At 41.2% G+C, this 26,888-nt stretch overlaps 1 protein-coding gene across 2 annotated transcripts in view; it reads right to left on the bottom strand.

Moving 5' to 3' along the window:
* The window catches only part of gpc6a (glypican 6a), a 381,886-nt gene that overhangs the window by 38,547 nt on the left and 316,451 nt on the right, over nucleotides 1–26,888 (bottom strand). Inside the window, exons 5-7 of one of the 2 annotated variants that reach the window (XM_060898438.1) lie at nucleotides 22,850–22,980; nucleotides 22,359–22,496; nucleotides 21,653–21,682 (exon numbers count right to left, since the gene is read on the bottom strand). In XM_060898438.1, the coding sequence (XP_060754421.1) occupies nucleotides 21,653–21,682; nucleotides 22,359–22,496; nucleotides 22,850–22,980 (299 nt within the window). The remainder of the gene's footprint in view (nucleotides 1–21,652; nucleotides 21,683–22,358; nucleotides 22,497–22,849; nucleotides 22,981–26,888) is intronic. The other variant, XM_060898439.1, reaches the window with a different exon arrangement.

Genomic DNA, 26,888 nt, shown 5'->3' on the forward strand with positions numbered 1-26,888 from the left:
GACAATGTTTATTGTTAAAAGCGCTATACAAATAAATTTGACCTGGTATTAAACTTGCCTTAGTGTCATGGTTAGTGTCAATCCAGTGCTAAAATAATTTCCATCCCACAAAGATTTATTGGCATTTGGCAGTGATATTGTTTGCGAGTCTCACCATGATTTTGATCATTAATAAGATTCAGACTCTGACAAGCACCACCAATATAGTGAAAATATGACATTCGTACGACTATTATACAAATGATATTAAATTTGAGTCAAATCAGATCAGTTACTAGCGGGTCCCAAGTGGGACCTATCATTCAGGTTTCATAACAATGGATCAATGATAACCTTGTCAGGTACCTGCTGAAAGCTAATTAGCCAATGGTGTTTTTTTTTTTTTAAATCAGATCCTGAACTTATAATAGCTCCACCCCCTATGTATGATCACATAAGCATAACGCATGAGTTACAGCTGTTTGAGCAAGATACCCTCTGATTTGATAGAACTGATTGATGTGTGGCAGCCATATTGTTTACGTGTTTTTGTAACAATATTACCAAAATTCTAGGACTAATTTGCAAAAAACAGGTTTTGCATATTATCTAAATGAGCTCAAAACTGAAGTGGGTGGTCCAAATTGCAAATTGGTTAGAAATAAGGTACAAAATCAGATGTCTGGATCAAACAATAGAAGCGAGGAGGAAGAGGGAGAGAGAGTAAAGTAATTAAGGAGAAGAGAATGAAGACAAAATAAGGGACAAAAGAAAGAAGAAAAAAGAGAAGAGAAAGTGAGGCAAAGCTGCATTTCCTGTCTCCGCCCCTTACTGAGACAGCCATTTTGCTCAGCTCTGCTTCTAGCTGAAGCCATATCTGTGTTTGTATTTTTGCCTTTGAACTATGGACAAAATCAAATCGGCTTCCTAACTAGCTAGCTACAAAGCTAGCATGATAACTAGTTGGTTTGTTTAGTAGTTAGCATGCTAACAACCATATTACTAGCTTACTGATGAAAGATATTTTGCTTTATCATCTCTTGTGTACAGATATTAGATGTCTAAAATATATTACCAGTAGCCTACCATCCACCATTTTGAAAAAAAAAAAAGCCAAAAAGAGAATGGACGAAAGCAATTCTTCTTGCTAAATACAGTGTCTTGCAAAAGTATTCATCCCCCTTTGGGTTTGTCCTGTTTGGTCGTGTTACATGCTGGAATTAAAATGGATTTTTGAGGGGTTAGCACCATTTGATTTACACAACATGCCTACAACTTTAAAGGTGATTTTTTTTTTCTTGTGACACAAACAATAATTAAGATGAAAAAACAGAAATCTGGAGTGTGCATACCGGTAGGTATTCACCTCCCCAAGTCAATTGAGGTATTTCACCTGACGTCACAGGGTCATGTGACGCCCCGGTGTCCGCCATTTTGAACGTCAAGCTAGCTAATGTCAACAACAGTAGCTGGTATGTTACTGTAGCAATGTTTACGTTGTCATTTGGATGACTGTTAAAACCTTTCAGTCTCAAGTTTTTCCTTTACTGGATTTACTAGTTTACTGAGCTAGTGCGCACCGGCCGCCGGCAGGCTAGCGCGCGCTAGCTCCCAGCTTGCCCGAGCGCGCTAGCTCAGTAAACTAGTAAATCCAGTAAAGGAAAAACTTGAGACTGAAAGGTTTTAACAGTCATCCAAATGACTGAACGTAAACATTGCTACAGTAACATAGCAGCTATGATGTTGTTGACATTAGCTAGTGCTAACAGCTAGTTGCTAATACACTGCTACAACTACACCGACCCTAATAATACAGTTCTTGGTCATTGCCTGGTAACAGCAAATTTATAACGGGCCATGTCTCAACAGACTAAGAAGTTATTTCAATGACATTTAATAACATTTTGTTTATCCTGAGGACCGAAAGTAAATGAAAATGTGAACAAACCTTAGCTGTAATAAGATGGCGACCACCGGCTCCAGGGACGACCCGCTGATGTAGGCATGTTACCCAGCCTGACACAAAATATTTGTAGGTATCCAAACTCTTATACGCTTTCAGATCAATACCTGTGTATGGCGATGGGTTTTTAACGACATAGGTATACAGATCATGTGGGCCGAAGTCAGGTAAAGACGAGGGCTTCGTGTACTTCCGTACATCAGTGAACAATCCTGGTGGAAGCAGGTAAACGTCGTTCTCTAAGCCTGCTAACCTCAATTTTTGCAAATACCTCTCCCTCTGCTCACCCTGTAAATGCCCTACGTCGCTGGATAGTGAAGGTGTTTTCTGCATCTCGCTCCTTTTTCTTTTATGTTTTTCGTTTGTCGCCTTCCTCGCATTCAAACTGATTTGAGCCGTGCCGTCCAAAATGGCAGCATCACATGACTTGGTCACGTGGGTGAAATACCTCAATACTTTGTAGAGCCAACTTTTGCTACAATTACAGCTGCAAGTCTCTTGGGGTATGTCTCCATTAGCTTAGCACATCTAGCCACTGGGATTTTTGCCCATTTCTCAAGGCAAACCTGCTCCAACTCCCTCAAGTTAGATGGGTTGCGTTGGTGTTCAGCAATCTTCAAGTTATGCCACACATTCTCAATTGGATTGAGGTCTGGGCTTTGATTAGGCCATTCCAAGACATTTAAATGCTTCCCTTTAAACCACTCCAGTGAAGCTTTAGCAGTATGTTTAGGGTCATTGTCCTGCTGGAACATGAACCTTTGTCCCAGTCTCAAACCTCTGGCTGACTCAAACAGGTTTTCCTCTAGAACTGCACTGTATTTAGAGCCAACCATCTTTCCTTCAGTCCTGACCAGCTTTCCTGTCCCTGCAGATGAAAAATATCCCCACAGCATGATGCTGCCACCAACACGCTTCACTGCAGGAATGGTGTTCTCAGGGTGTTGGGTTTGCACCACATATGGCATTTCCCGTGATGGCCAAAAAGATCAATTTTAGTCTCATTTGACTAGAGAATCTTCTTCCATGTGTTTGGGGAGTCTGCCACATGCTGTTGAGAAAACTCAAAACTTGTTTTCTTTAAAGTGTATGTAATACTTTATTGTAATGCTTTAAAATTAATACAACCCCGATTCCAAAAAAGTTGGGACAAAGTACAAATTGTAAATAAAAATGGAATGCAATAATTTACAAATCTCAAAAACTGATATTGTATTCACAATAGAACATACACAACCTATCAAATGTCGAAAGTGAGACATTTTGAAATTTCATGCCAAATATTGGCTCATCTGAAATTTCATGATAGCAACACATCTCAAAAAAGTTGGGACAGGGGCAATAAGAGGCTGGAAAAGTTAAAGGTACAAAAAAGGAACAGCTGGAGGACCAAATTGCAACTCATTAGGTCAATTGGCAATAGGTCATTAACATGACTGGGTATAAAAAGAGCATCTTGGAGTGGCAGCAGCTCTCAGAAGTAAAGATAGGACAAGGATCACCAATCCCCCTAATTCTGCGCCAACAAATAGTGGAGCAATATCAGAAAGGAGTTTGACAGTGTAAAATTGCAGAGTTTGAACATATCATCATCTACAGTGCATAATATCATCAAAAGATTCAGAGAATCTGGAAGAATCTCTGTGCGTAAGGGTCAAGGCCGGAAAACCATACTGGGTGCCCGTGATCTTCGGGCCCTTAGACGGCACTGCATCACATACAGGCATGCTTCTGTATTGGAAATCACAAAATGGGCTCAGGAATATTTCCAGAGAACATTATCTGTGAACACAATTCACCGTGCCATCCGCCGTTGCCAGCTAAAACTCTATAGTTCAAAGAAGAAGCCGTATCTAAACATGATCCAGAAGCGCAGACGTCTTCTCTGGGCCAAGGCTCATTTAAAATGGACTGTGGCAAAGTGGAAAACTGTTCTGTGGTCAGACGAATCAAAATTTGAAGTTCTTTATGGAAACCAGGGACGCCGTGTCATTCGGACTAAAGAGGAGAAGGACGACCCAAGTTGTTATTGGCGCTCAGTTCAGTAGCCTGCATCTCTGATGGTATGGGGTTGCATTAGTGCGTGTGGCATGGGCAGCTTACACATCTGGAAAGACACCATCAATGCTGAAAGGTATATCCAGGTTCTAGAGCAACATATGCTCCCATCCAGACGACGTCTCTTTCAGGGAAGACCTTGCATTTTCCAACATGACAATGCCAAACCACATACTGCATCAATTACAGCATCATGGCTGCGTAGAAGAAGGGTCCGGGTACTGAACTGGCCAGCCTGCAGTCCAGATCTTTCACCCATAGAAAACATTTGGCGCATCATAAAACGGAAGATACGACAAAAAAGACCTAAGACAGTTGAGCAACTAGAATCCTACATTAGACAAGAATGGGTTAACATTCCTATCCCTAAACTTGAGCAACTTGTCTCCTCAGTCCCCAGACGTTTACAGAGTGTTGTAAAGAGAAAAGGGGATGTCTCACAGTGGTAAACATGGCCTTGTCCCAACTTTTTTGAGATGTGTTGTTGTCATGAAATTTAAAATCACCTAATTTTTCTCTTTAAATGATACATTTCCTCAGTTTAAACATTTGATATGTCATCTATGTGCTATTCTGAATAAAATATGGAATTTTGAAACTTCCACATCATTGCATTCCATTTTTATTTACAATTTGTACTTTGTCCCAACTTTTTGGAATCGGGGTTGTATATATCATTAGTAATGACCAAAACGAATTAATAAAGCAAGGGGAAAATAATATTAATTATTTGTTACTTTATTATCAAGCACAAAACTATCGATCGTTCATGACTTCCAGATCCCAGAAAAAGGCAGCCTTGCCCCAGGGCTAATCTCGCATGACGTCACATGTGGAACCCCGGTTATCTGGGTCATTTCGGTTAATCTGACTCCGTGCTTGTTAATTCGCTGAAATTGGATATTGTTTTTGGAATCTTATAAAAATAATGATGGGAAACCGCTGAGTTGTGTTTGGATGTTCAAATTCATATACAACAGGACATTCAGTTCATGAATTTCAGAGAAATTACATTAATCTAAAGCGACAGTGGGTGAGGTTTGTGCAAATGAAGAGGGCAGATTTCGTGTCACCTACTAATAATAAATCTGATTCATCATGTGTTCATCACCACCAGAACGACCACATGGGAATTATTGGAACAAAAAAGAAACCTATTGATTTAATAAAATGACATTTGATCTGTCATTTGAACAGTTCATCGATTCCCCTATTATCGTCCACTTCATATTTTCTTTCAATAATTACACTGAATAAGTGTACATTTTAAAGATTAAATTTTTGCATTTATTGACGTACATGTAAATATTTTCCATATATTTTGCAGTGGCCAGCTTAGAATAAAAATTCACAAACCAATCTGTGTTTCCAGTTCTCTCTGGTTGGTAGTGCGCTATCGGCGATGAGTGGGACTATCGTGAACTGGCAGTTTCTCATCTTGGGGGCTTGAAAAGATAACCATTTACTCTGGAATATCCTTGATAATCATCTGCCCCTTCATCAGACATATAAGAACACCAATCACTATCAGAATTCTCTCCAAAACTTGATTCCATATCGAGACTGGTCTAATCACTGCTGCACACATGAATGAAATTGATACCTGGATTGTTACACGTGTGATGTTACGCACCCCTTCGGGATCTTCTGGTTCAGTTTCGGCATATTTTGTGAAAATCAGCTGATCTTATTGATTTTCTATCAATTTATGGCCTTTTGGATCAGCTATGGTTTGAAAACACATGGTCAATCAACATAATGATTATTGCTTTGTATAAGGAAAATATGAGCTAATTTTATCCCAGGACCGACATGTAACTCAGAGGGACGGATTTGGGGGGGGGGGGGGGGAAGAGAGAAAACACAGGTTGTTAGGTATGCCCAATGTCACCTGAATAAGCAGGAACAGTATACATATTGCACTGAGTACAAGCAGGGACTCCGGCAACTAACTATGACAGCATAACTAAAAGGGGAGAGCCAGAAGGTAACACAGGCATGAGGGGCCCCGGGACATAAAGCAGCAGCCGCTACACCGTCAACAAACTCGAGTGAGCAAGCGAGTGGGGACTGACAGCATCCATACATCCCAGATGACACATGGGTAGTGATGATGTTGACTCAAATCCTTGTGTAATGCTAATCTGATACACTTCAGACGAGCTTCATATAATAATATGTAGCCAGTCCTACTAGTCCAAACTAGGATTGGAAAAAGCAATCACCGAAATATTAGCATTAGCCTTCAGACATGTTTCTACCCATGTGTCATTAGTTGGTACAGTGCAAGAGTGCATTATTTCTCAGACCTATATATCTCACACTGTAAACAGATTTATCTCTGGTTTATCATCTTCATTTTCCTGTTGGCATTTTCTGGTCTGCCATCGTTAAAGTCTCGTTTGCCTTCACCACTAATGTAAATGAGAGCGGAAGATTTAATGGTGTCTCGTATAAGCATATAAAGCCATTTACAAAGAACATTAGCATCAGCTAGCAGCTAATGGTAGCACACATACATCAACAAGGACAATAAAAAACAGACAGAACTCTCAAGGCACCATCAGAAACAAGTTCCCCTTCCTGTTATTGGGTTTGGCTGTCAGTTGTAAGGCTCCATCACAAATACATTTCCCACCTAGTTAGTGTTTTTACTAGAAGGTGTGCCATTTTTAAGGGTCCATGACACAGTGAGTAGTTAGTGTTCGTACTAGGACCTTGGCCTTTTTCAGTGCTCCGTCCCAAATGAATGTTACAATTCATGATTTGTCATTGCTCTTATCAGAACCTGGACATTTTAAAAGTCCATTTGAGGCAGTTACTAGTTAAGTGTTCATCCTAGACCATTTCCCCTTTTTAAAGATTTGTTACAAATGCACTCTGATTCATGTAAATAAATAACTATTATAGAATATAACTGTGGTTGTTTTGATGAAAAATATTGAGCGGTGGTTGGAATGATATTTTTAAAAACCAGAAGTCAGAAACGCAAGTGTCAATTTCAGTTCAGTTAATGTGAATTGTTTATTGGATGTGGATCACACAGTTTTTTTGAGGTTCGCCTTGAAAGCTGTAAATATTAATCGAAATAATCAATTATATTCTTTCATATAAACACTACTCAGCCCCACTTAGAAATAAAAAGGCCTACGGAGCACAAAGAGGGGATTAGAAATAATCTTTTATTACTTTGTTAATTCTGATAGAGAATGGTAGATGTGAATGACATTCAATGCTTATTTATGCATATTTTATAATTTACATCGATTTCTACTTCTTTGTGTTGTATAAATGAAAGTTAAGATCAGCTTTATATTGCACAAATAAAGCAATTTGGTGAAACTTTGAAGAAGAGAGTATACCAATTAAATTTTTTTACCTAATTAGCATAATTACTACTAATTAAATACCAATTTGCATAATATGTTTTGACTAATTTTTTTAAGCTTTGTATTCAGTATACAACCATCTATGTACCTGCCATTTTCCATGGTTATATCTTGAAAAATAGAAAAGTTATTAAGAAAAAAACATTTGATCTCATCGGTTAATGAGGCTCATTTTGGACCATATGATCCTCATACAGAATATTATGGCAGTTTTCTCAAAATTAAGCCATTTTTTCAATCTTTGATTTGTAATATCTCAAGAACGGGTAAACATATTTTAAGTCTGTAAAAAGTATGTTGTTGTGCATTCAATTCTGAATTCAATGAGACCAGTTTCAAGCAATTTGGACTGAATTTGAATTTTCAACTGATATGCCTAGTATAAGTTATATTCTTTATATTCTATTATAGTTATATTCTTCCTGGCAGCTCGAACCAATCTGGTCATTTTCCTCTGATTTCTCTTATCAACAAGGCGTTTGTTTCCACCCACAGAACTGTCACTCACTCAATGGTTTTTATTTTATTTTATTTTCGCACCATGCTGTGTGGGGCAGCACGGTGGTGTAGTGGTTAGCGCTGTCACTTCACTGCAAGAAGGTCCTGGGTTCGAGCCCCGTGGCCGGCGAGGGCCTTTCTGTGTGGAGTTTGCATGTTCTCCCCATGTCCGCGTGGGTTTCCTCCGGGTGCTCTGGTTTCCCCCACGGTCCAAAGACATGCAGGTTAGGCTAACTGGTGACTCTAAATTGACCGTAGGTGTGAATGGTTGTCTGTGTCTATGTGTCAGCCCTGTGATGACCTGGTGACTTTTCCAGGGTGTACCCCGCCTTTCGCCCGTAGTCAGCTGGGATAGGCTCCAGCTTGCCTGCGACCCTGTAGGACAGGATAAAGCGGCTAGAGATAATGAGATGAGACCATGCTCGTGTAAACTCTAGAGACTGTTGTGTGTGAAAACCAGGGCTTTGAACCGGTTCAAGGAACGAAAACGAAAACCGGGAACTTTTTCTATTTCACATGGAACAGAAACGAAACCAGAAACTTTATTATTTTTTATGCTCCGGAACAGAAACGCTTATTAAAAATAATGGTAACCGGTTAATACCGGTTTTTATTTCGTTCCTCAAAGTTTCCGTAGCCTACAAATAAAAAAAGTCATTCTTCTCCTGCGCAAGTTTCTATGACCCGCTGGGGTTCACTTCCTGTGTGACGTTCGCTGACTGAATGGAGAGAGCGGGAAGGTGGACTACTATCATGTCTCCACGTGATAATAAGTGAGTAAGTGCATTACTGAGTGTCTGAGCAAAGAAGAGCCTGAACGTTGCAACCTCCCTATTGGCTGTTTGTAAAAATGTATCAATTGTTGCCCTTCCCACGGGAATCATCGCGGGCTCGAGAGACGAGACCTGACGAGTTAGTTCGTTGGTAGCAGAACAAAATGTCTGGACACAAATCGGGTTTTCAGAAAAGGAAAGAAAATAAACGGAGGGTCGAAAATACAAAAAAGGAGGCAGAAAATGCAAAACGAGTTTTAAGGTAGGACAAATGGTTACTTTTCTGAGGCAGCCCGCCGTGGCTGCAGGCTTTCAGTTGTGTCATTGAATGGTTACTTTTCTGAGGCGGCCCGCCGTGGCTGCCTGCAGGCTTATTTATTATAGCCCATTTAGTTAAAATAGTTGATATAAAATGTTTATAATTATAGTTATGTGATGGTTGTCCTGATTTAGACTGGTGTTTTTTTTTTTTTGGGGGGGGGGGGGGGGGGGGTGTTGCGCGATGTTGCACCCGGGTCCAGATTAGGGCAGAACCGGCCCTGGCTACATTTCAGGTGTAGTTTGTTTTATGTATGTATGTACTTGCATAGATGTGTACTTGGTCTTCCAATATGGCGCCTAACAAAATCTCGCGGCGCGGTGACGTCATGCCCTCTATAGGGCCTGACTAGCCTTTGGTAACACACTAAACGAATTATCTTTCATTTTTGGCACTTTTTCTGTTTGTGTAGATGGGAAGACATACTGAGAATCCAAATCGCCAACATCTGAAATAATAATTGTTTTGAATTATTTCTTGTCTTATTTAATGAAGGCTGTAATAGAATTAGCCTACATTTGGCTTAAGCTGGATGAGACAGAGACATAATTTTATAGCCATTTGTTAAACAGCTGACAGGGAACGTAATTAACCGTTCCGGGAACGAAATTTTTTTGTTCTAACCGGTTCGGGAACGTCTATTTAATGGTGGAACCCAAAACCGGAAACGTTAAAATTCCGTTTCTGTTCGGAACGAACCAATAGGAAAAAAATTCTGGTTCAAAGCCCTGGTGAAAACCCCAGGAGATCAGCAGTTTCTGAAATACTCACCCAGTCCATCTGCCTCAAACCAACACCCATGAAAGTCACACTTTGAGATCACAATTTTTCCCATTCTGATGTTTTAAGTGAACATTAACTGAAGCTCTTGATTTATATCTGCATGATTTGATGCATTGTGCTTCTGTCAAGGGATTGGCTGATTAGAGAACTGCAGAAAACAGCAGGTGGATGGGTGTTCCTAATAAAGTGGCCGGTGAATGTATTACAGTTCATGACTGGTTAGTGTTTTACCAGAACCTTGGTCACTCTGATGCTCTGTCTCAAACGCTAGAATTGATTATTGCTTTTACTAGAATGTTGGCTATCTGGTTCTTCAAATGTTCTTCATAGATCATCCGAAACACTAGAATTAAGATCTACTTAGAGTTTTCACTTTAATGTTGCCCATTTTCTGGCTCCACTTCAAATTTTACACCTTATAACTAGAGCATTGTCTTTTAAGGCTCTGATGCAAATGCTAGTGTGTATTAATAGTGGTCTTTGGAGAACATCTTCCTTTTGAGGCTCCATCACAAACACGACAATACACAAATGATGTAACAATACACCTTGATGGTGGATTTTTTGTTAGACTAGCTATACAGTGTTCCTCTTCTTTCTTTTCTCCCACACTTGTCTTCTATCACTTTTCTTATTCTTTCTCCGTCATCTTTTTCTCCTCTCCAGTAATCATTTTCTGCCTCTCTGCATTTTCATCCCTGTCTCCTCTTACTGTTTACCTCTTACTGTGTTCCTCCTTCCATCCTGTTCTTTGTCCTGAACTTCTGTCTTATTCTCCACCTCCTGTAAAATGCACTCTTTCTTTGTTGCATTCAAGTAATTAATTTATTTACTGCAATCCCTCACTCTAGTTGTTAGCCTGAAGTAAAAACACACAAATGGAAGTGCTGAATATGGAAACACCAGTTATGTGGCAGGTAATAAACCTCGCTTAGTGGCACAAGTTTGTGGGTGAGAGACCGGCAGCATGTTAACAGTAAACACTCTGTGAGCATTCCAGCTGTAATTATAATTATACGGCAAGGCTCGACTCGGATAAAAACCACTGACCTAAACACTCAGGCTGTGTGTTCACTGCATTCTGCTTTATAAACCCAGAGTGCTGTTTAACTCCCTAAATAATGAGGGTGCTTTTCAAATGCACTTAGAGCTACAGCATTTCAGGAAGTGATCTTTGCACACAGCGAAATGAATGAGCACTGAGGCTTGTTTGTCTCATATCTGAAATCCTGAAGGTTTCCTTTTGGTTTGTTGGTTTCTACCTGATTTTATGGTTTGGTTTTAATATATTAGAACGTTCTGCCAAAATCACCAAGTACTCTTGAAAGTTTTGGTCCCTGCTGCAACCACTGATTCTATTGGTGCTGCAATTGTGCACTCATGGAGTGTCTACCATGTTAGTTTGGCTGGAAAAAGCCTTGATTTGGGTGGAAGGCACTTTGATATTGGATGACTTCTGTAGAAGGTCTGCTTCTGTAGAAGGTCAATTTTTGGTTGAAAAAGGCTCAGATGGGCTGAAAGAATCCTTGGTTTAGTTGGAAAAGTTCCCAGTTTTTGTGGAAGAAGCTTCAGTTTGGCAGAGGTTTGTCTTAGGTTGGTAGAATAAACCTCAGTTTGGGTAAAATATACCTTGGTTTGGACAGTTGATGGAAGAACCCTCGGTTGTGGTGGAAGAAGCTTCGGTTTGGCAGAGGTTTGTGTTACAGTGGTGCTTAAAGGATGTGAACCCTTTAGAATTTTCTATATTTCTGCATAAATATAACCTAAAACAACATCAGATTTTCATACAAGTCCTAAAAATAGATAAAGAGAACCCAGTTAAACAAATGAGACAAAAATATGATACTTGGTCATTTATTTATTGAGGAAAATGATCCAATATTACATATCTGTGAGTGGCAAAAGTATGTGAACCTCTAGGATTAGCAGTTAATTTGAAGGTGATATTAGAGTCAGGTGTTTTCAATCAATGGGATGACAATCAGGTGTGAGTGGGCACCCTGTTTTATTTAAAAGGATAGTTCGGGATTTTTGACATGAATCTGTATGGCATCCCCATCAATAGTGTCGTGCAAACACACTGACTTACCCCTGACAGCATCCTGTGAGTCCAGTTCTTGTCCAGTTTTGGTCCAGACGAAAGTAGTCCGGCAAGTTTGTTGGGGTCACGAAAGTAAAACGTTTTTCGTCTCAAAACAGTATGTGTTCAAAAGAGTGATATATTTGCATCACAAAACCGTTGCCAAATAAAAAGTCAGACCTCAAAATCGCTTGGCACTATTTTCTCTCCCTTCTTATCACTGCGCATTGCCGCCAGGTGACAGCCACGGCTGTTTCATTCATTGTTTTAGTGATGGGAATTTCGGCTCTTTTTCGGGAGCCGGCTCTTTTGGCTCTTCTTACTATAAGGAGCCGGCTCTTTCGGCTCCCAAACGGCTCCTGAGATTTTATTTTTGATTTAATTGCTGCAATTAACTAGTTAATTAATTACATTATTATTTATATTTTATCAATAGGATGTTTTCCATTTTATTTTTTAGTTTTTGTAGCCATTGTAAAGCTTTGTAAAGTATAGCAGTGTAACAATGTTCTAGCTATAGAAATAAAACTTACTTACCAATTAATAAATTATTTTCTCACAAACATAATGCAAAACTGTGTTATATTACCAATATAAAATACACAGAAGACATCAACTGTTTATCCTTTATGGCTTTATTTCACACTCGACCTTGAACAAAATGCCACAAAATAAATTATGAAGTATAAATCAGGCCTAAGAAACTATGAAGCAAAGTTGGAAATTATTTTAACAAACACAGAACAATGTGCAACAAAATATGTGGCACCTTGAGCGCATGTAAAAAGAGAAAAAAGTGCCGCACTCTGCTCCACCAGTAATGAGAAGCCGCTGGAACAGCAAATATGCTCCTGTTATAATGACTGCGGCCTCGTTGTATACCGCAGATTAATCTGGCCATGCCAAGGCGGTTGCCGACCGAACCTGTCAATTTATGAGCGACAATTTATATCATGAGCTTTAGGAATTCACGGCAACAAAACAATGATCATGGTTGTCAAATAGACAATCATCCTTCAGCTGAGCTGAACTCTGTCTCTCTCTCTCTCTCTCTCTCTCTCTCTCTGTGTCTCTCTCTCTCCCTGAGGCACCCAAGGACAAAAAACTGATTCGGTTCCCCAACTCGGCTCCCACCGAAGAGCCGGCTCCCATCATTCACTTCAAAGAGCCGGCTCTTTGAACCGGATCGTTCGCGACCGACACATCACTACATTGTTTACTGCTAGTAAAGTTAACGACAACATGTCTGACTACGACGGTGAAATGTGTGCGGAGATTCAGCCACATCTTTGTTGCTACAGCCTGGATAGTCGCAAGTGCGCACCATTTTCACAAATATATTATTGTATAGGTTATAGAAGGTGATAAATTTGTCGCTGTTCTTGCTCTCAAATTAGCTTGTTAGCGCCGCTGATCTGAACTCCTAATCACTGCCAAACAATGGGAAAGGTGTTGATTCCTGCGCAGATGTCAACATGACAGCGCGCAGTGATACCGAGGGAGAGAAAATAGTGCCAAGCGATTTCGAGGTCTGACTTTTTATTTGGCAACGGTTTTGTGATGCAAATATATCACTCTTTTGAACACATACTGTTTTGAGACGAAAAACGTTTTACTTTCGTGACCCCAACAAACTTGCCGGACTACTTTCGTCTGGACCAAAACTGGACAAGAACTGGACTCACAGGATGCTGTCAGGGGTAAGTCAGTGTGTTTGCACGACACTATTGATGGGGATGCCATACAGATTCATGTCAAAAATCCCGAACTATCCCTTTAAAGAACAGGGATCTATCAAAGTCTGATCTTCATAACACATGTTTGTGGAAGTGTATCATGGCACGAACAAAGGAGATTTCTGAGAACCTCAGAAAAATTGTTGTTGATGCTCATCAGGCTGGAAAAGGTTACAAAACCATTTCTAAAGAGTTTGAACTCCACCAATTCACAGTCAGACAGATTGTGTACAAATGGTGGAAATTCAGGACCATTGTTACCCTCCCCAGGAGTGGTTCCAAAAAGAACATTGCTGCTTATCTGCAGTTTGCTAAAGATTACGGGGACAAGCCAGAAGGCTATTGGAAAAATATTTTGTGGACGGATGAGACCAAAATAGAACTTTTTGGTTTAAATGAGAAGCGTTATGTTTGGACAAAGGAAAACACTGCATTCCAGCATAAGAACCTTATCCCATCTGTGAAACATGATGGTGGTAGTATCATGGTTTGGGCCTGTTTTGCTTCATCTGGGCCAGGACTGCTTGCCATCATTGATGGAACAATGAATTCTGAATTATACCAGCGAATTCTAAAGGAAAATGTCAGGACATCTGTCCATGAACTGAATCTCAAGAGAAGGTGGGTCATGCAGCAAGACAACGACTCTAAGCACTCAAGTTGTTCGACCAAAGAATGGTTAAAGAAGAATAAAGTTAATGTTTTGGAATGGCCAAGTCAAAGTCCTGACCTTAATCCAATTGAAATGTTGTGGAAAGACCTGAAGCGAGCAGTTCATGTGAGGAAATCCACCAACATCCCAGAGTTGAAGCTGTTCTGTATGGAGGAACGGGCTAAAATTCCTCCAAGCTGGTGTGCAGGACTGATCAACAGTTACCAGAAATGTTTAGTTGCAGTTATTGCTGCATAAGGGAGTCACACCAGATACTGAAAGCAAAGATTCACATACTTTTGCCACTCACAGATATGTAATATTGGATCATTTTCCTCAATAAATAAATGGCCAAGTATAATATTTTTGTCTCATTTGTTTAACTGGGTTCTCTTTATCTACTTTTAGGACTTGTGTGAAAATCTGATGATGTTTTATGTCATATTTATGCAGAAATATAGAAAATTCTAAAGGGTTCACAAACTTTCAAGCACCACTGTAGGTTGGTAGAGTAAACCTCAGTTTGGATAAAATATACCTTGCTTTGGACGAATGATGGAAGAACCTTCGGTTGTGGTGGAAGAAGCTTAGATGGGGTGGAAGCAGGACAGGAGCCTCAAATTTGTTAGAAGATATTTTGGTTCTGGCTGAAGAAGCCGAAGCCATGGCTGGGGGCAGCCATGGCCTGAAGGTTAGCGAAGTTGCCTTAGGCCCAAAGGGTCGCTGATTTGATTCCTGGGACCAGCAGGAAAAATGTGAGGGGAGTTGAGTGAATGAATAGCACTTTCCCCTCTCTCTGTATCATGGCTGAAATGCCCTTAACCAAGGCACCTACAGTAACCCCCAACTGCTCCCTGGGTGCTGTAACATAGTTGCCCACTGCTCCTAATAAAAATATGTGTGTGTGTGTGTGTGTGTGTGTGCGCTCATTGCTCACTTACATGTGTGCATGCATGCATTCATTGCTTTAGATGCAGAGTTAAATGCAGAGGAGGAATTTTGCTGTGCTTGAGTGTACATGTGACTAATAAAGGTTTCCTCCTCTTCTCAATTTCAGCAGAAACTGCTTTCGGTGGAAGAACTCTTGGTTTAGTAAAAAAAAAAAGACTTAGTTTGGTACAAAAAAAAAAAAAAACTTGTGAAAAAAGCCTGAAAGAAGCATAAGGTTGCTTAGGCTTTATTTTAGCTGGAAGAAGTCTTAGTTTCAGAGAAATAAGCTTAGTTTTGGTTAATAAATGGCGTCTCCTGCTTTGGCAGTGTCTTAACTTTAGGCATAAGAAGCCTCAGATTGGTGAAAGACATCTTGGTTTGGGCAAAAGGAACCTTGTTTTGAGGTCAATAAACCTCAAAAAACCTGGTGGAAGATTGGTAGAAAAAGCGGTGCACAAAATGGTTTGGTTTCAACAGAAAAAGCTCAGGTTTCAATGGAAAAAGTGCCAGTTTGGTAAAAAAAAAAAAAAAAATCTTCATTTGGCAGAAGAAGCTTCAGTTTGCGTGGAAGAATCATATGGTTGGACAGATGATTGGCAGACTGGTTTGGGTTGATTTGATGTAATTGATTTTGGTGGAAGAAGCTTAAGTTTGGGTGGCAGAAACCCCAGTTTGGCAGATAAAGCCCTAATTTAGGTGAAAGAAACCTTACTTTGGATAGAAAAAAATATCTTGTTCTCAGTTTCACATAAGAAGCCTTAGATTAGGTGGCAGAAGCCCTGATTTTGGTGAAAGAAATCCTTTAAAAGCCCTGCAGCTAAAACTGAGTTTGGTTGAAGAAGCCTTGTTTTGAGGTGAAGACACCTCAGTTATGGTGGAAGTGGTGAGAAAAGCCTTGGTTTTGATGGAAAGATCTTTAGTTTGGGTAGATGAAACTTTGGCTTGAGGAAAAGAATATTCATTTTGGGTGCAAAGAACTTTGGTTTGGACAGAAGACACCTTGGTTTGGGCATAAGCACCCTCTGCTTGGCTGGAAGAAGCCTCCATTTGGTGGAAGAAGTTTTGGTTTGACCAGAAGGAGCATTTGTTTGAGCAGAAGGAACCTCAGCTACGGTGGAAGGAGTGGTGGGAAAAGCCTTTGGAAGAACACTCCTTAGTTTGGATGGCCGAAGCCTTTGTTTGGACAGAAGAAGCCTAACTTTGTTTAGTTTCAGTTGAAGCACCCTCTGCTTGGCCGAACACAGCCTCAAATAGGAGCAATATAACCTTACATTTGGGCAGAGAAGTTCTGGTTTGGGCAGAAGAAGCCTCTGTTTGGGCACCACTGTCTGCAAGTTAGTCTTTGAGCTGGGAGGAAGTTGAAAGGCTAGCTGGCTAAAGTGGTGGTAAAATACCAACCTGTAACGCTAGGTGAAGATAAATCTCATGATATGTAATAGAAAGTGCTTTGTCATAATATAAGTGTTTCAGTTTACAAAAAAGTAAATTTTTACTTTCAATGTTGCACAATTCTGTAGTTTTGTTTTCAATGAGCAGTTTATATTTGTGTAAGCAATGGCTTTTTTGGCCCAGCCTGGGGCTTCACATTATCAGTCAGCAGATATTCCTACGCTTGTGTTTTGGGTGCTAGACACTTCTGAGTTGTTAGGGCAAATCGACAAGGGCACATCGAAAACGGTATTGAAATGCAGACATGGTCCCAAATCGACCCCTTTGTTCCTTATGTAGTAAAATAACCGTTTTTATGCAGCGTCCCTGTGTAGAAATCACTCTAGGGCACTGGAGGGTTGGTCTCGCAGGCTTTAGAACACCTCCATTCAGACTCGGGTCATGCGCGGCGTGATGAATTGGGTCTGCACTAAAGGCCCACGAGGACACGCCTGACAAGCCCAGTCCTGGAAGAATCAATAAAACTCTAATACCGCAGCAGAACGGGTGGAGAATACACACACACACACACACTTGTCTGTCTTTTCTCTCCTCTCTAGGATTACGTGCTGCACTGCTGCAAAACACTGTTGGAGTTTGAGCAGTGCGTGATCCGGGATAAAAACACAATCCGATCTGAAACAAGCTCTTGTCTCAAAGCAGCTTGGATTAAAGAATATGCATAAAAAAAATAAGAGATTTCAAGTCAGAGTTAGAGGAAAGAATTAGAGTGGTCGGGTCAGGGATTGATATCCAAAAAAGAAAAGACCAAGGGTAATGTAATGGAAAACAGTCCCTCTTGTCTTAAAGTGGAAGCAGACCTTTCTCATTTTAGTCACTGAAGAACTGTTAAAGTTGCAGTTCGGGCAAAAATGAAGTGTACACAGTGTACCTTTACAAAAAATTTAGTCAAAAAGCCAAGACATGATTCGTTTCTGATGTTTACTTTTTTAGTTTTACTCATGTAGCCAAAAAGTAAGAGAGGTTTATAGCCACTGGTATAGTACTGTATGTATTTCTATATGCTGAAATTGTCACACATTTTATTTTATTTGAGTGATTTAATTTAACTTACTTATATTCTTATTTTCTTCAAACTGATGCTATTTTTAAACCCATGTTAAATGTTTCTATTCTTTCTATAGATTATTATTATTATTATTATTATTATTATTATTTAAAATGATGTATTTCTCATTTTATAATTTACTTTCAGTCTAGCTTTATTTCATTTTGTCCTTTTCACAGTTCCACACTTTCATTATTTACCTAATTTCATGATATTTTAATTTGTTTATTTCATTATATTTTGGTCTAATTCATCTCATCTCATTATCTCTAGCCGCTTTATCCTGTTCTACAGGGTCGCAGGCAAGCTGGAGCCTATCCCAGCTGACTACGGGCAAAAGGCGGGGTACACCCTGGACAAGTCGCCAGGTCATCACAGGGCTGACACATAGACACAGACAACCATTCACACTCACACCTACGGTCAATTTAGAGTCACCAGTTAACCTAACCTGCATGTCTTTGGACTGTGGGGGAAACTGGAGCACCCGGAGGAAACCCACGCGGACACAGGGAGAACATGCAAACTCTGCACAGAAAGGCCCCCGCCGGCCACAGGGCTTGAACCCAGACCTTCTTGCTGTGAGGCGACAGCGCTAACCACTACACCACCGTGCCGCCCCATTTTGGTCTAATTATATGTTTAAATTTTTAGTGATTTTTAAAAATTATTATGACATTTTAGGCCTCCGGGACTCCTGAGGCAGCTGACGGGTATCGGCAGGCCAAGCATGCCGCAGCTCGGACAGTTGTGGAGGCAAAAACTTGGAACTGGGAGGAGTTTGGTGAGGCCATGGAGGAGGACTATTGGTCGGCCTCAAAGAAATTCTGGCAAACCGTCCGGCGCCTCAGGAGGGGGAAGCAGTACTCTGCCAACACGGTTTACAGTGCGGGGGGCTGTTGACCTCGACTGGGGACATTGTCAGGTGGTGGAAGGAATACTTTGAGGATCTCCTCAATCCCACCGTCACGTCTTCCATTGAGGAAGTGGAGGCTGATGACTCAGAGATGGATTCGTCCATTACCCAAGCCAAAGTCACTGAGGTGGTTTGCAAGCTCCTCGGTGGCAAGGCACCGAGGGTGGATGAGATCCGCCCTGAGTATCTCAAGTCTCTGGATGTTGTGGGGCTGTCTTGGCTGATACGTCTCTGCAACATCGTGTGGCGGTCGGGGACAGTGCCTCTGGAGTGGCAGACTGGGGTGGTGGTCCCTTTTTTTAAGAAAGGGGACTGGAGTGTGTGCTCTAATTATAGGGGAATCACACTTCTCAGCCTCCTTGGAAAGGTTTACTCCAGGGTACTGGAGAGGAGAATTCGGCCAATAGTCGAACCTCAGATCCAGGAGGAACAATGTGGTTTTCGTCCTGGTTGTGGAACACTGGACCAGCTCTATACCCTTCATAGGGTGCTCGAGAGTTCATGGGAGTTTGCCCAACCAGTCCACATGTACTTTGTGGATCTGGAGAAGGCATTCGACAGTGTCTCTCATGGTATTCTGTGGGGGGTGCTTTGGGAGTACGGGGTTCGGGGCTCTTTGCTAAGGGCTGTCCGGTCCCTGTACGAACGGAGCAGGAGTCTGGTTTGCATTGCCGGCAGTAAGTCAGACCTGTTCCAAGTGCATGTTGGACTCCGGCAGGGCTGCCCTTTATCACCGGTTCTGTTCATAATTTTTATGGACAGAATTTCTAGGCGCAGCCAGGGGCCGGAAGGAATCCTGTTTGGGAATCACAGGATTTCATCTCTGCTTTTTGCGGATGATGCTGTCCTGTTGGCGTCTTCAAACCAGGACCTTCAGCATGCACTGGGGCAGTTTGCAGTCGAGTGTGAAGCGGCTGGGATGAGAATCAGTACCTCCAAGTCCGAGGCCATGGTTCTCAACCGGAAAAGGGTGGCTTGCCCTCTCCAAGTTAGTGGAGAAGTCCTGCCTCAAGTGGAGGAATTTAAGTATCTCGGGATCTTGTTCACAAGCGAGGGAAGGATGGAGCGTGAGATCGACAGGCGGATCGGTGCAGCCTCTGCAGTGATGCGGTTGCTTTACCGGTCCATCGTGGTGAAGAAGGAGCTGAGCCAAAAGGCGAAGCTCTCGATTTACCAGTCGATCTACGTTCCGACTCTCACCTATGGTCATGAGCTTTGGGTAATGACCGAAAGAACAAGATCACGGATACAACCGGCCGAAATGAGTTTCCTTTGCAGGGTGGCTGGGCGCTCCCTTAGAGATAGGGTGAGAAGCACAGTCACTCGGGAGGAGCTCGGAGTAGAGCCGCTGCTCCTCCACATCGAGAGGAATCAGCTGAGGTGGCTTGGGCATCTCTTTCAGATGCCTCCTGGACGCCTCCCTGGGGAGGTGTTCCAGGCATGTCCCCCTGGGAGGAGGCCCCGGGGAAGACCCAGAACATGCTGGAGGGACTATGTCTCTCGGCTGGCCTGGGAACGCCTCAGTGTTCTTCCCAAGGAGCTGGCCAAGGTGTCTGGGGAGAGGGAAGTTTGGGTTTCCATGCTCAGACTGCTGCCTCCGCGACCCGGCCCCGGATAAACAGAAGAAGATGAGACGAGACGAGATTATGACATTTCATTTTGTCTGGTTTTAATTTGATCTTATTCACAGTTATCTTGCTTTATTATTATCCATCCATCCATCCATCCATCCATCCATCCATCCATTATCTGTAGCTGCTTATCCTGTCCTACAGGGTCGCAGGCAAGCTGGAGCCCATCCCAGCTGACCATGGGTGAGAGGCGGGGTACACCCTGGACAAGTCGCCAGGTCATCGCAGGGCTGACACTATTATTATTATTATTATTATTACTGTAATGCTATTTTCTTTCTGCCTATATATATAGTGCTTCACTATCTACTGATATTTAGTTTAAATTTTATTTCTATGAACCATTTTGCTGCTATACTGTATTTTAATGTATTGTCCAATCTCTATCTTTGTGAGAACCAGGGTGAAGTGTACACTAGGTTATATGAATATGTTTGATTGGCGAAACATCTGCCAAGCCAAGAAGCCTTTATTTCTCACACATACAACTCAAGCACAGACTTAAGCACACAGTGAAATTCCTCCTCTGGATTTAACCCATCTGGAGCAGTGAACACACACATGCACACACACACACACACACACACAAGTGAGCAATGAGCACATACGGTACCCACACCCAGAGCAGTGGGCAGCTATGCTAACAGCACCCGGGGAGCAGTTGGGGGTTAGGTGCCTTGGTCAAGGGCACTTCAGCCCGACCTCAGGCCATGGCTGCCTTATGTTAGCCTCACTGCATGTCTCTGAACTGTGGGGGAAACTGGAGCACCCAGAGGAAACCCACATAGACACAGGGAGAAGATGCAAACTCCACAGAGAAAGGCCTCCGCTTGTTGCTGGGCTCAAACCCAGAGCCTTCTTGCTGTGCTAATCACTACACCACTGTGCCACCCCCTGGATGTTCTACAGTATATTTCTTAATTTAATTAGTTGAAATAGCATAAAAGAGGTGCTGAGCATGTATCGCTGAGGTTGTTGGGGTGATCTAACACACAGAACTGCATGTTCCCCTGGGGGTTGAGTCCATTAGGATGTTTCTCTGACAAGACCAGGACCATGCAGTACCTGAGAATCTTACTCTTATTCATCTCTGTGTCATGTGTGAGATACAACGAAGGAAATGGTTAGTAAAGTGGGCTGTAGGGACAGTGGCCTACAGGCAGCAGGCTGATGATTTTATATATATATATATATATATATATATATATATATATATATATATATACACACACACACACACACACACACACACGTGTGTGTGTAAGAAAGAAAGTGAATCTGAAAGATGAATACAGAGAACTGAAACCTCTTTACAACACATTGTAGTTTATATGCATGTGATTATTATACAGCTGTGTGTGTGTGTGTGTGTGTGTGTGTGTGTGTGTGTGTGTGTGTGTGCACGCGTGTGTGTTTTAAAAAAAAAAGTAGGTGGACTGTCAGCTTACGCTGTTCTGCATTGTTCTCCAGACGCTCCTCTGGGAAGCAGTGAGAGAAATAACACAGAGAGTGAGACATTTCCTGACAGACAACAGAGACAGACAGACAGTCAGACAGACAGATAGACAGACAGTCAGTCAGACAGTTAAACAGATGAGTCAGACAGATGGTCAGACAATCAGACAGACAGACAGTCAAACAGAAGTCAGACAATCAGACAGACAGAGAGGCATAGCCAAACAGAACAGTCCGACAGAAGAGTCAGACAGACAGACAGAAGAATCAGATGGTCAGACAGACAGTCAAACATTACAGTCAGACAGACAGACACAGTCATTCAGATAGACAGTCAGTCAGACAGTCAAACAGAAGAGTCAGACAGATGGTCAGACAATCAGATAGACAGACAGACAGTCAAACAATCAGACAGACAGTCAAACAGAAGGCAGACAGTCAGAGAGACAGATAGTCAAATAGAAGAGTCAGACAGTCAGACAGAGAGACAGAAGAGTCAGACAGACAGAACTGTCAGACAGACAGAAGAGTCAGACAGACAGACAGACAGACAGAAGTGACAGACAGACAGGAGACAGACAGACAGACAGACAGACAGACGAGAGACAGAGAGTCAGACAGACAGAAAGAAGAGACAGACAGAAGAGACAGACAGAGAGTCAGACAGAGAGACAGATGGTCCTACAGTCAATCACTCACCAGTCTATCAAGGCCGGTGCTCTCTAATGGAGGCATGTCTTCAGGACTGTAGGGTTTGAAACGAGCATTAAACACCTCGCGGGTGCTCCGCCCTGACCCGGATCTGACTGGTTTGGGATGACCACAACCTTGAAACACCTTCAAAACAACAGGAACAACAACAAAGTGGTTACCATGCTTACTGTAACAGTCTTTACTGTTAGTAAAGTAACATGTGTCTTGGGTTGTGTCCCAAAAAGCCATATTGTTCTACTAAATAGTGAACCTGAAACAAGGCTTTCCTGACTACATTAATAGTGGCCATTTCCTAAACCTAAAACATCGAATGTGAAAGTAGAACGCTATTAATAGTTTACACTGGGTGAAATTAGGAAATGACCAGAGTAAGAGTATGGTGGTTTGGGACACAGCCCATATGCTACACAATCAATATTACTGTTATAAGACAAGTTATAGTGACACTGTGCATGTGTGTGTGTGTGTGTGTGTACCTTGGCGGAGACTTGTATGCTGTTTTCCTGCATGGTCATGATGGCTTCAGAGATCTTCAAGTCGATGGGCTCCATCACAGCCTCGATGTTAAACGGCCCTTTCAACCTCTCAGCTACCAGGAGCATGGAGTCTACACACACACACACACACACACACACACACACACACACACAAATAACTAGATTTGGATTTGCTGAATTAAGTAAACAGGAGCTAAAAGAGATGGAGAAAAACAGAAGGAGAAAAATAAGGGAAAGAGAAATGAGTGAGAGAAAAGTTAACAAGAAGACAGAGTCATTTATATCCCTTGCCCTATATACCAACTACCGTATATACCAAGTTTCAAGATATTATTTGTCACATTTTTCAAGTTGTGCTGCAGGAAACCAACCCTACCTCTTTACACTGACCTCAGCAGCCCATGGCATAAGCCCACTAGACCTTTGGTCCAAGTGAGCTAAAAATTAAAATTTCTCACATTTCTTAGTATCAAAAGGCACATCTACATTACTTAATCAACACATATACCAACTTTCAAGACCATACCACTCATAGTTTTCAAGTTCTGCTCTGGAAACAAAACCTACCCCTAAGACTAACCTGAGAGACTAAGTGTTTTGCGCACTGTCATTTTGGTGGAGGGTAGAAAACGTCAACACATGGGTGATCACAAGTAATGTTGCTCAGCTGATTAGGTGGGTGGGGACACTCACCTGGTTTGGTGTTTTGGCTTGCCGTTGGCTGGTAATATTCCGTGAAATGTGTTGATAAACGGGAGCGAGCACGCACAGAGACAAAAATCCAATTGCATGCTGGAAGAGCGACGCACATCACCGGTAAGGTGCTGGGTTTAATATTCTCTCGCTGGTTTGTTGTTAACTGCTTGATCGTCAGCTGCTGTTTTTCAACTGGTCAGAAGTTAATGACTTTGTCACTGTGGTCGCTTGGCTAGTGCGTTGTTTTAATCCTCCGATTAATGCTTAAGTTTACTTGTCTGAGATGACGGGACAAACTTTTGAATGGAAGCGCTATTGCACTTTGCTTCCTGATTCGCGTTGCATTCTGGGGGCTGTAGTCGTAGTTATTTCCAGTAGTGCATGATGGGAGATGTGGTTCACTTACTCGGCTTTGTAAATGGGTTCTTGTCTCTGCTACTTTGAACGTGAAAATTGTAGTAATGGCTCTGGTGTTGTGTATGTAACGAAATGGATTAAGTGTAATGTCTGTTGTTTGTTATACAAATTAGCTGTTGTGCATTCTAATGTTGATGTTTATGGATCTTGTTGGTAATGCTTTAAAGATTAATTATTTATACAAGCTGCAGATATTTATACAGTAATTTGCTGATGCTTTAAGGATGCATTTGTGTGTATTTATATGGATTGCTCATTTATATTATAATGACTTTCTATTTGTTATTTATATAATTATGGCATCTAATGCATAGCACAACTTCGGTGTTTTCCACAGGTTTATAACCTGCTGCCGTGTCACAAGTAAAGAGAGAAAAATAAACAAAACATTTTGGACACTGAGTTATACCCAAGTCTCGCTCTTCTAGCGCCCTCTTCGGTGGGGACAAAACCACAGAAAACCGAACACTAAGTCTGAAATTGTTTCCATGGAAACATGAAAAATGAAAATTTCTCAAATTTCTTAGTATGAGAAGACACGTCTACATCGCCTTGTTAACATGGATACCAAGTTTCAAATCCATATCATGAATAGTTTTGGATATATGCTCCAGAAATTAACATTGCTGTTAGAAACTAAGTCAAAATCTATTTATGTAAAAAATTGAAAAATACTTTTTTTTTTTCAAAAATCCAAAATAGCAAAAGGCACCAGGTCACATGTTGCTTGATATGTATACAAAGTTTCATGAAGATATCTTCAGTAGTTTTAAAGATATGGCTCAGAAACGAAAACGTGACCAGACAGATGGGCGGAACCCGTTTCTATTTCCCCCTCCAAACTTCGTTTGCATGGGATATAAAGTGAAAAGGTGAGGGAAGGAGAGAAAAATAAAGAAGGATAGGGAAGAGAGCACAGAGCACTAAAAAGAATGAGAGAAATATGAACCAATGTGAGTAACGCAAACAATGGAACTAAGAAAGTTCAGGTAGGTAAAGGTAAGATATGATGGGGATGAACAAAATCTAAAGGAAGGATGGAGAAGTGAAAAAAAAAGACACTGGGGAAATAAGAATAATTAAAGACAAAAGATTTAATAAAGAGAGGCTAGAGAAATACGAGTGAGTAACACAAATAATGGAAAGAAAGAAAGAGAAGGAAAATGAAAGAAAGAGCAGGAAAAATAAAGAAAGAAACAACGAAAAAAGAAATAAAGCAAAAGAGTTGGAGAAAGAAAGAAAGAGCAGGAAAAATAAAGAAAGAAACAAAGAAAGATAAATAAAGCAAAAGAGTTGGGAAAAGAAAGAAAGAAAGAGAGAAGGAAAATGAAAGAAAGAGCAGGAAAAATAAAGAAAGAAACAACGAAAAAAGAAATAAAGCAAAAGAGTTGGAGAAAGAAAGAAAGAAAAGGTAGTTAAAGAAAAGATATGCAGGGGATGAAAAAATAAAAAAAAAGGATGGAGAGGTGAAAAAGGATGGAGGGGGGAAATAGGAATAATTAAAGAATAATGATGAAATAAAGAAAGAGAGGACAGAGAAATAAAAAAGCAAAGCAAAGAAAAAACAAAAGAAAAAAAGCATTAAACATATGAATGGAGAAAAAAGACAGGACAGGTGGAGGATGGTCGAGGTAAAAAAAAGCAAAGAATGGAAGGACAGAAATTAAAAAGTGATAAAAGAAAGAAAGAAAGAAAGTCAAGTATAATTAATAGAAAAAAGATAAAGAGTGGGAAAAGCAAGAACAGTGGAAGGCAAGAGAGGAATGTTTGTCCCTTCCCAATCACCTCTTCTTATATTCCAAACTCAATGTTTTAACTCTGGAAACATTCGTTAGTACGCTCTTGACACCTTGACGTCTTCCTGTCCAGACGATATAGTGTGCACTTGCAGCATAAGATGCTCTACAAGCCACGCCCACTCTGTTCCTCAGTCTGTGACACAGCAACCTGTTAGTGTGTGTATGTGTGTCCTTCACCCAAATATCTCCTGAACGTCCCATCCTGTCTCTGCAGTCAATAGTGTGGATGGACGCTGTGCCGCTCTCACAGTTCAGTCATTAAATCTCTGTTATTAATTTGTGCTCGTAGAGAACCTATTACCACAGCTGGAGTGAGACTATCGATCCAAGTGCACTCTGGATGAATGAGGGCGGCATGAAAGTGTTTGATCTTTTCATTTAGGCCCACTCCTGAATGCTAGAACCGCCTGCAGGTGTCTCGCTCTTTCATTACAGTGAGAGAGAGACAAACTGAGAGAGAGGAAGCGAGTGAGAGAGAGGAAGATTTAAGACTTGATTGTCAATTAGGGCTTTGAAAGAGGAAGTGAACGAGCGAGTGCTGTTGAAAAAATATGGCTGCAGGCTTCAGGCACAAAATGGAAAAATGAAATAACAGCAAACGTAATTAACGTTGAGAGGTCAGAGTGACTCGGGAGATTTAATAACGGAGAAAAACACATTAGGCTCAATAGTGATGTGCCTCCGTCTTCAGAGATAAAAAAATTTAATCTGTAGAACAAATAGCCAACTTCATAATATCTGCCCTGGACATACATCATTAACACCCCCCCCCCCTTTTTTTTAAATTACAGGTAAGCTCTAGCTAGCCTTAAGCTTTCTCAGCGATGGTTTAAAATGGCATGACCAATAGAATTTAGCGTTTAATTTTAAGTTTAAGTCTAAAATTTATTTACAAACTCCTAAATGCAATCATTTTTGACTCAAGCCTGTTTTTTCCTCTTAAAATTCTGAAAATGATTGTTATTTATTTTCTAAACATTTTTTCCCCAAACCTTCCCTCCATGCCATCTTCACCAAGGGTGCCAATAATTCTGGAGCAAGTAGTTTCTAACATCAGCTATCTGGCTCCACCTACTATTCTACATTTTTTCTTCCCATCGTCCATG

This window comes from Neoarius graeffei, chromosome 18 (genome assembly GCF_027579695.1).
Source record: "Neoarius graeffei isolate fNeoGra1 chromosome 18, fNeoGra1.pri, whole genome shotgun sequence".
NCBI classification, from domain to species: domain Eukaryota; kingdom Metazoa; phylum Chordata; class Actinopteri; order Siluriformes; family Ariidae; genus Neoarius; species Neoarius graeffei.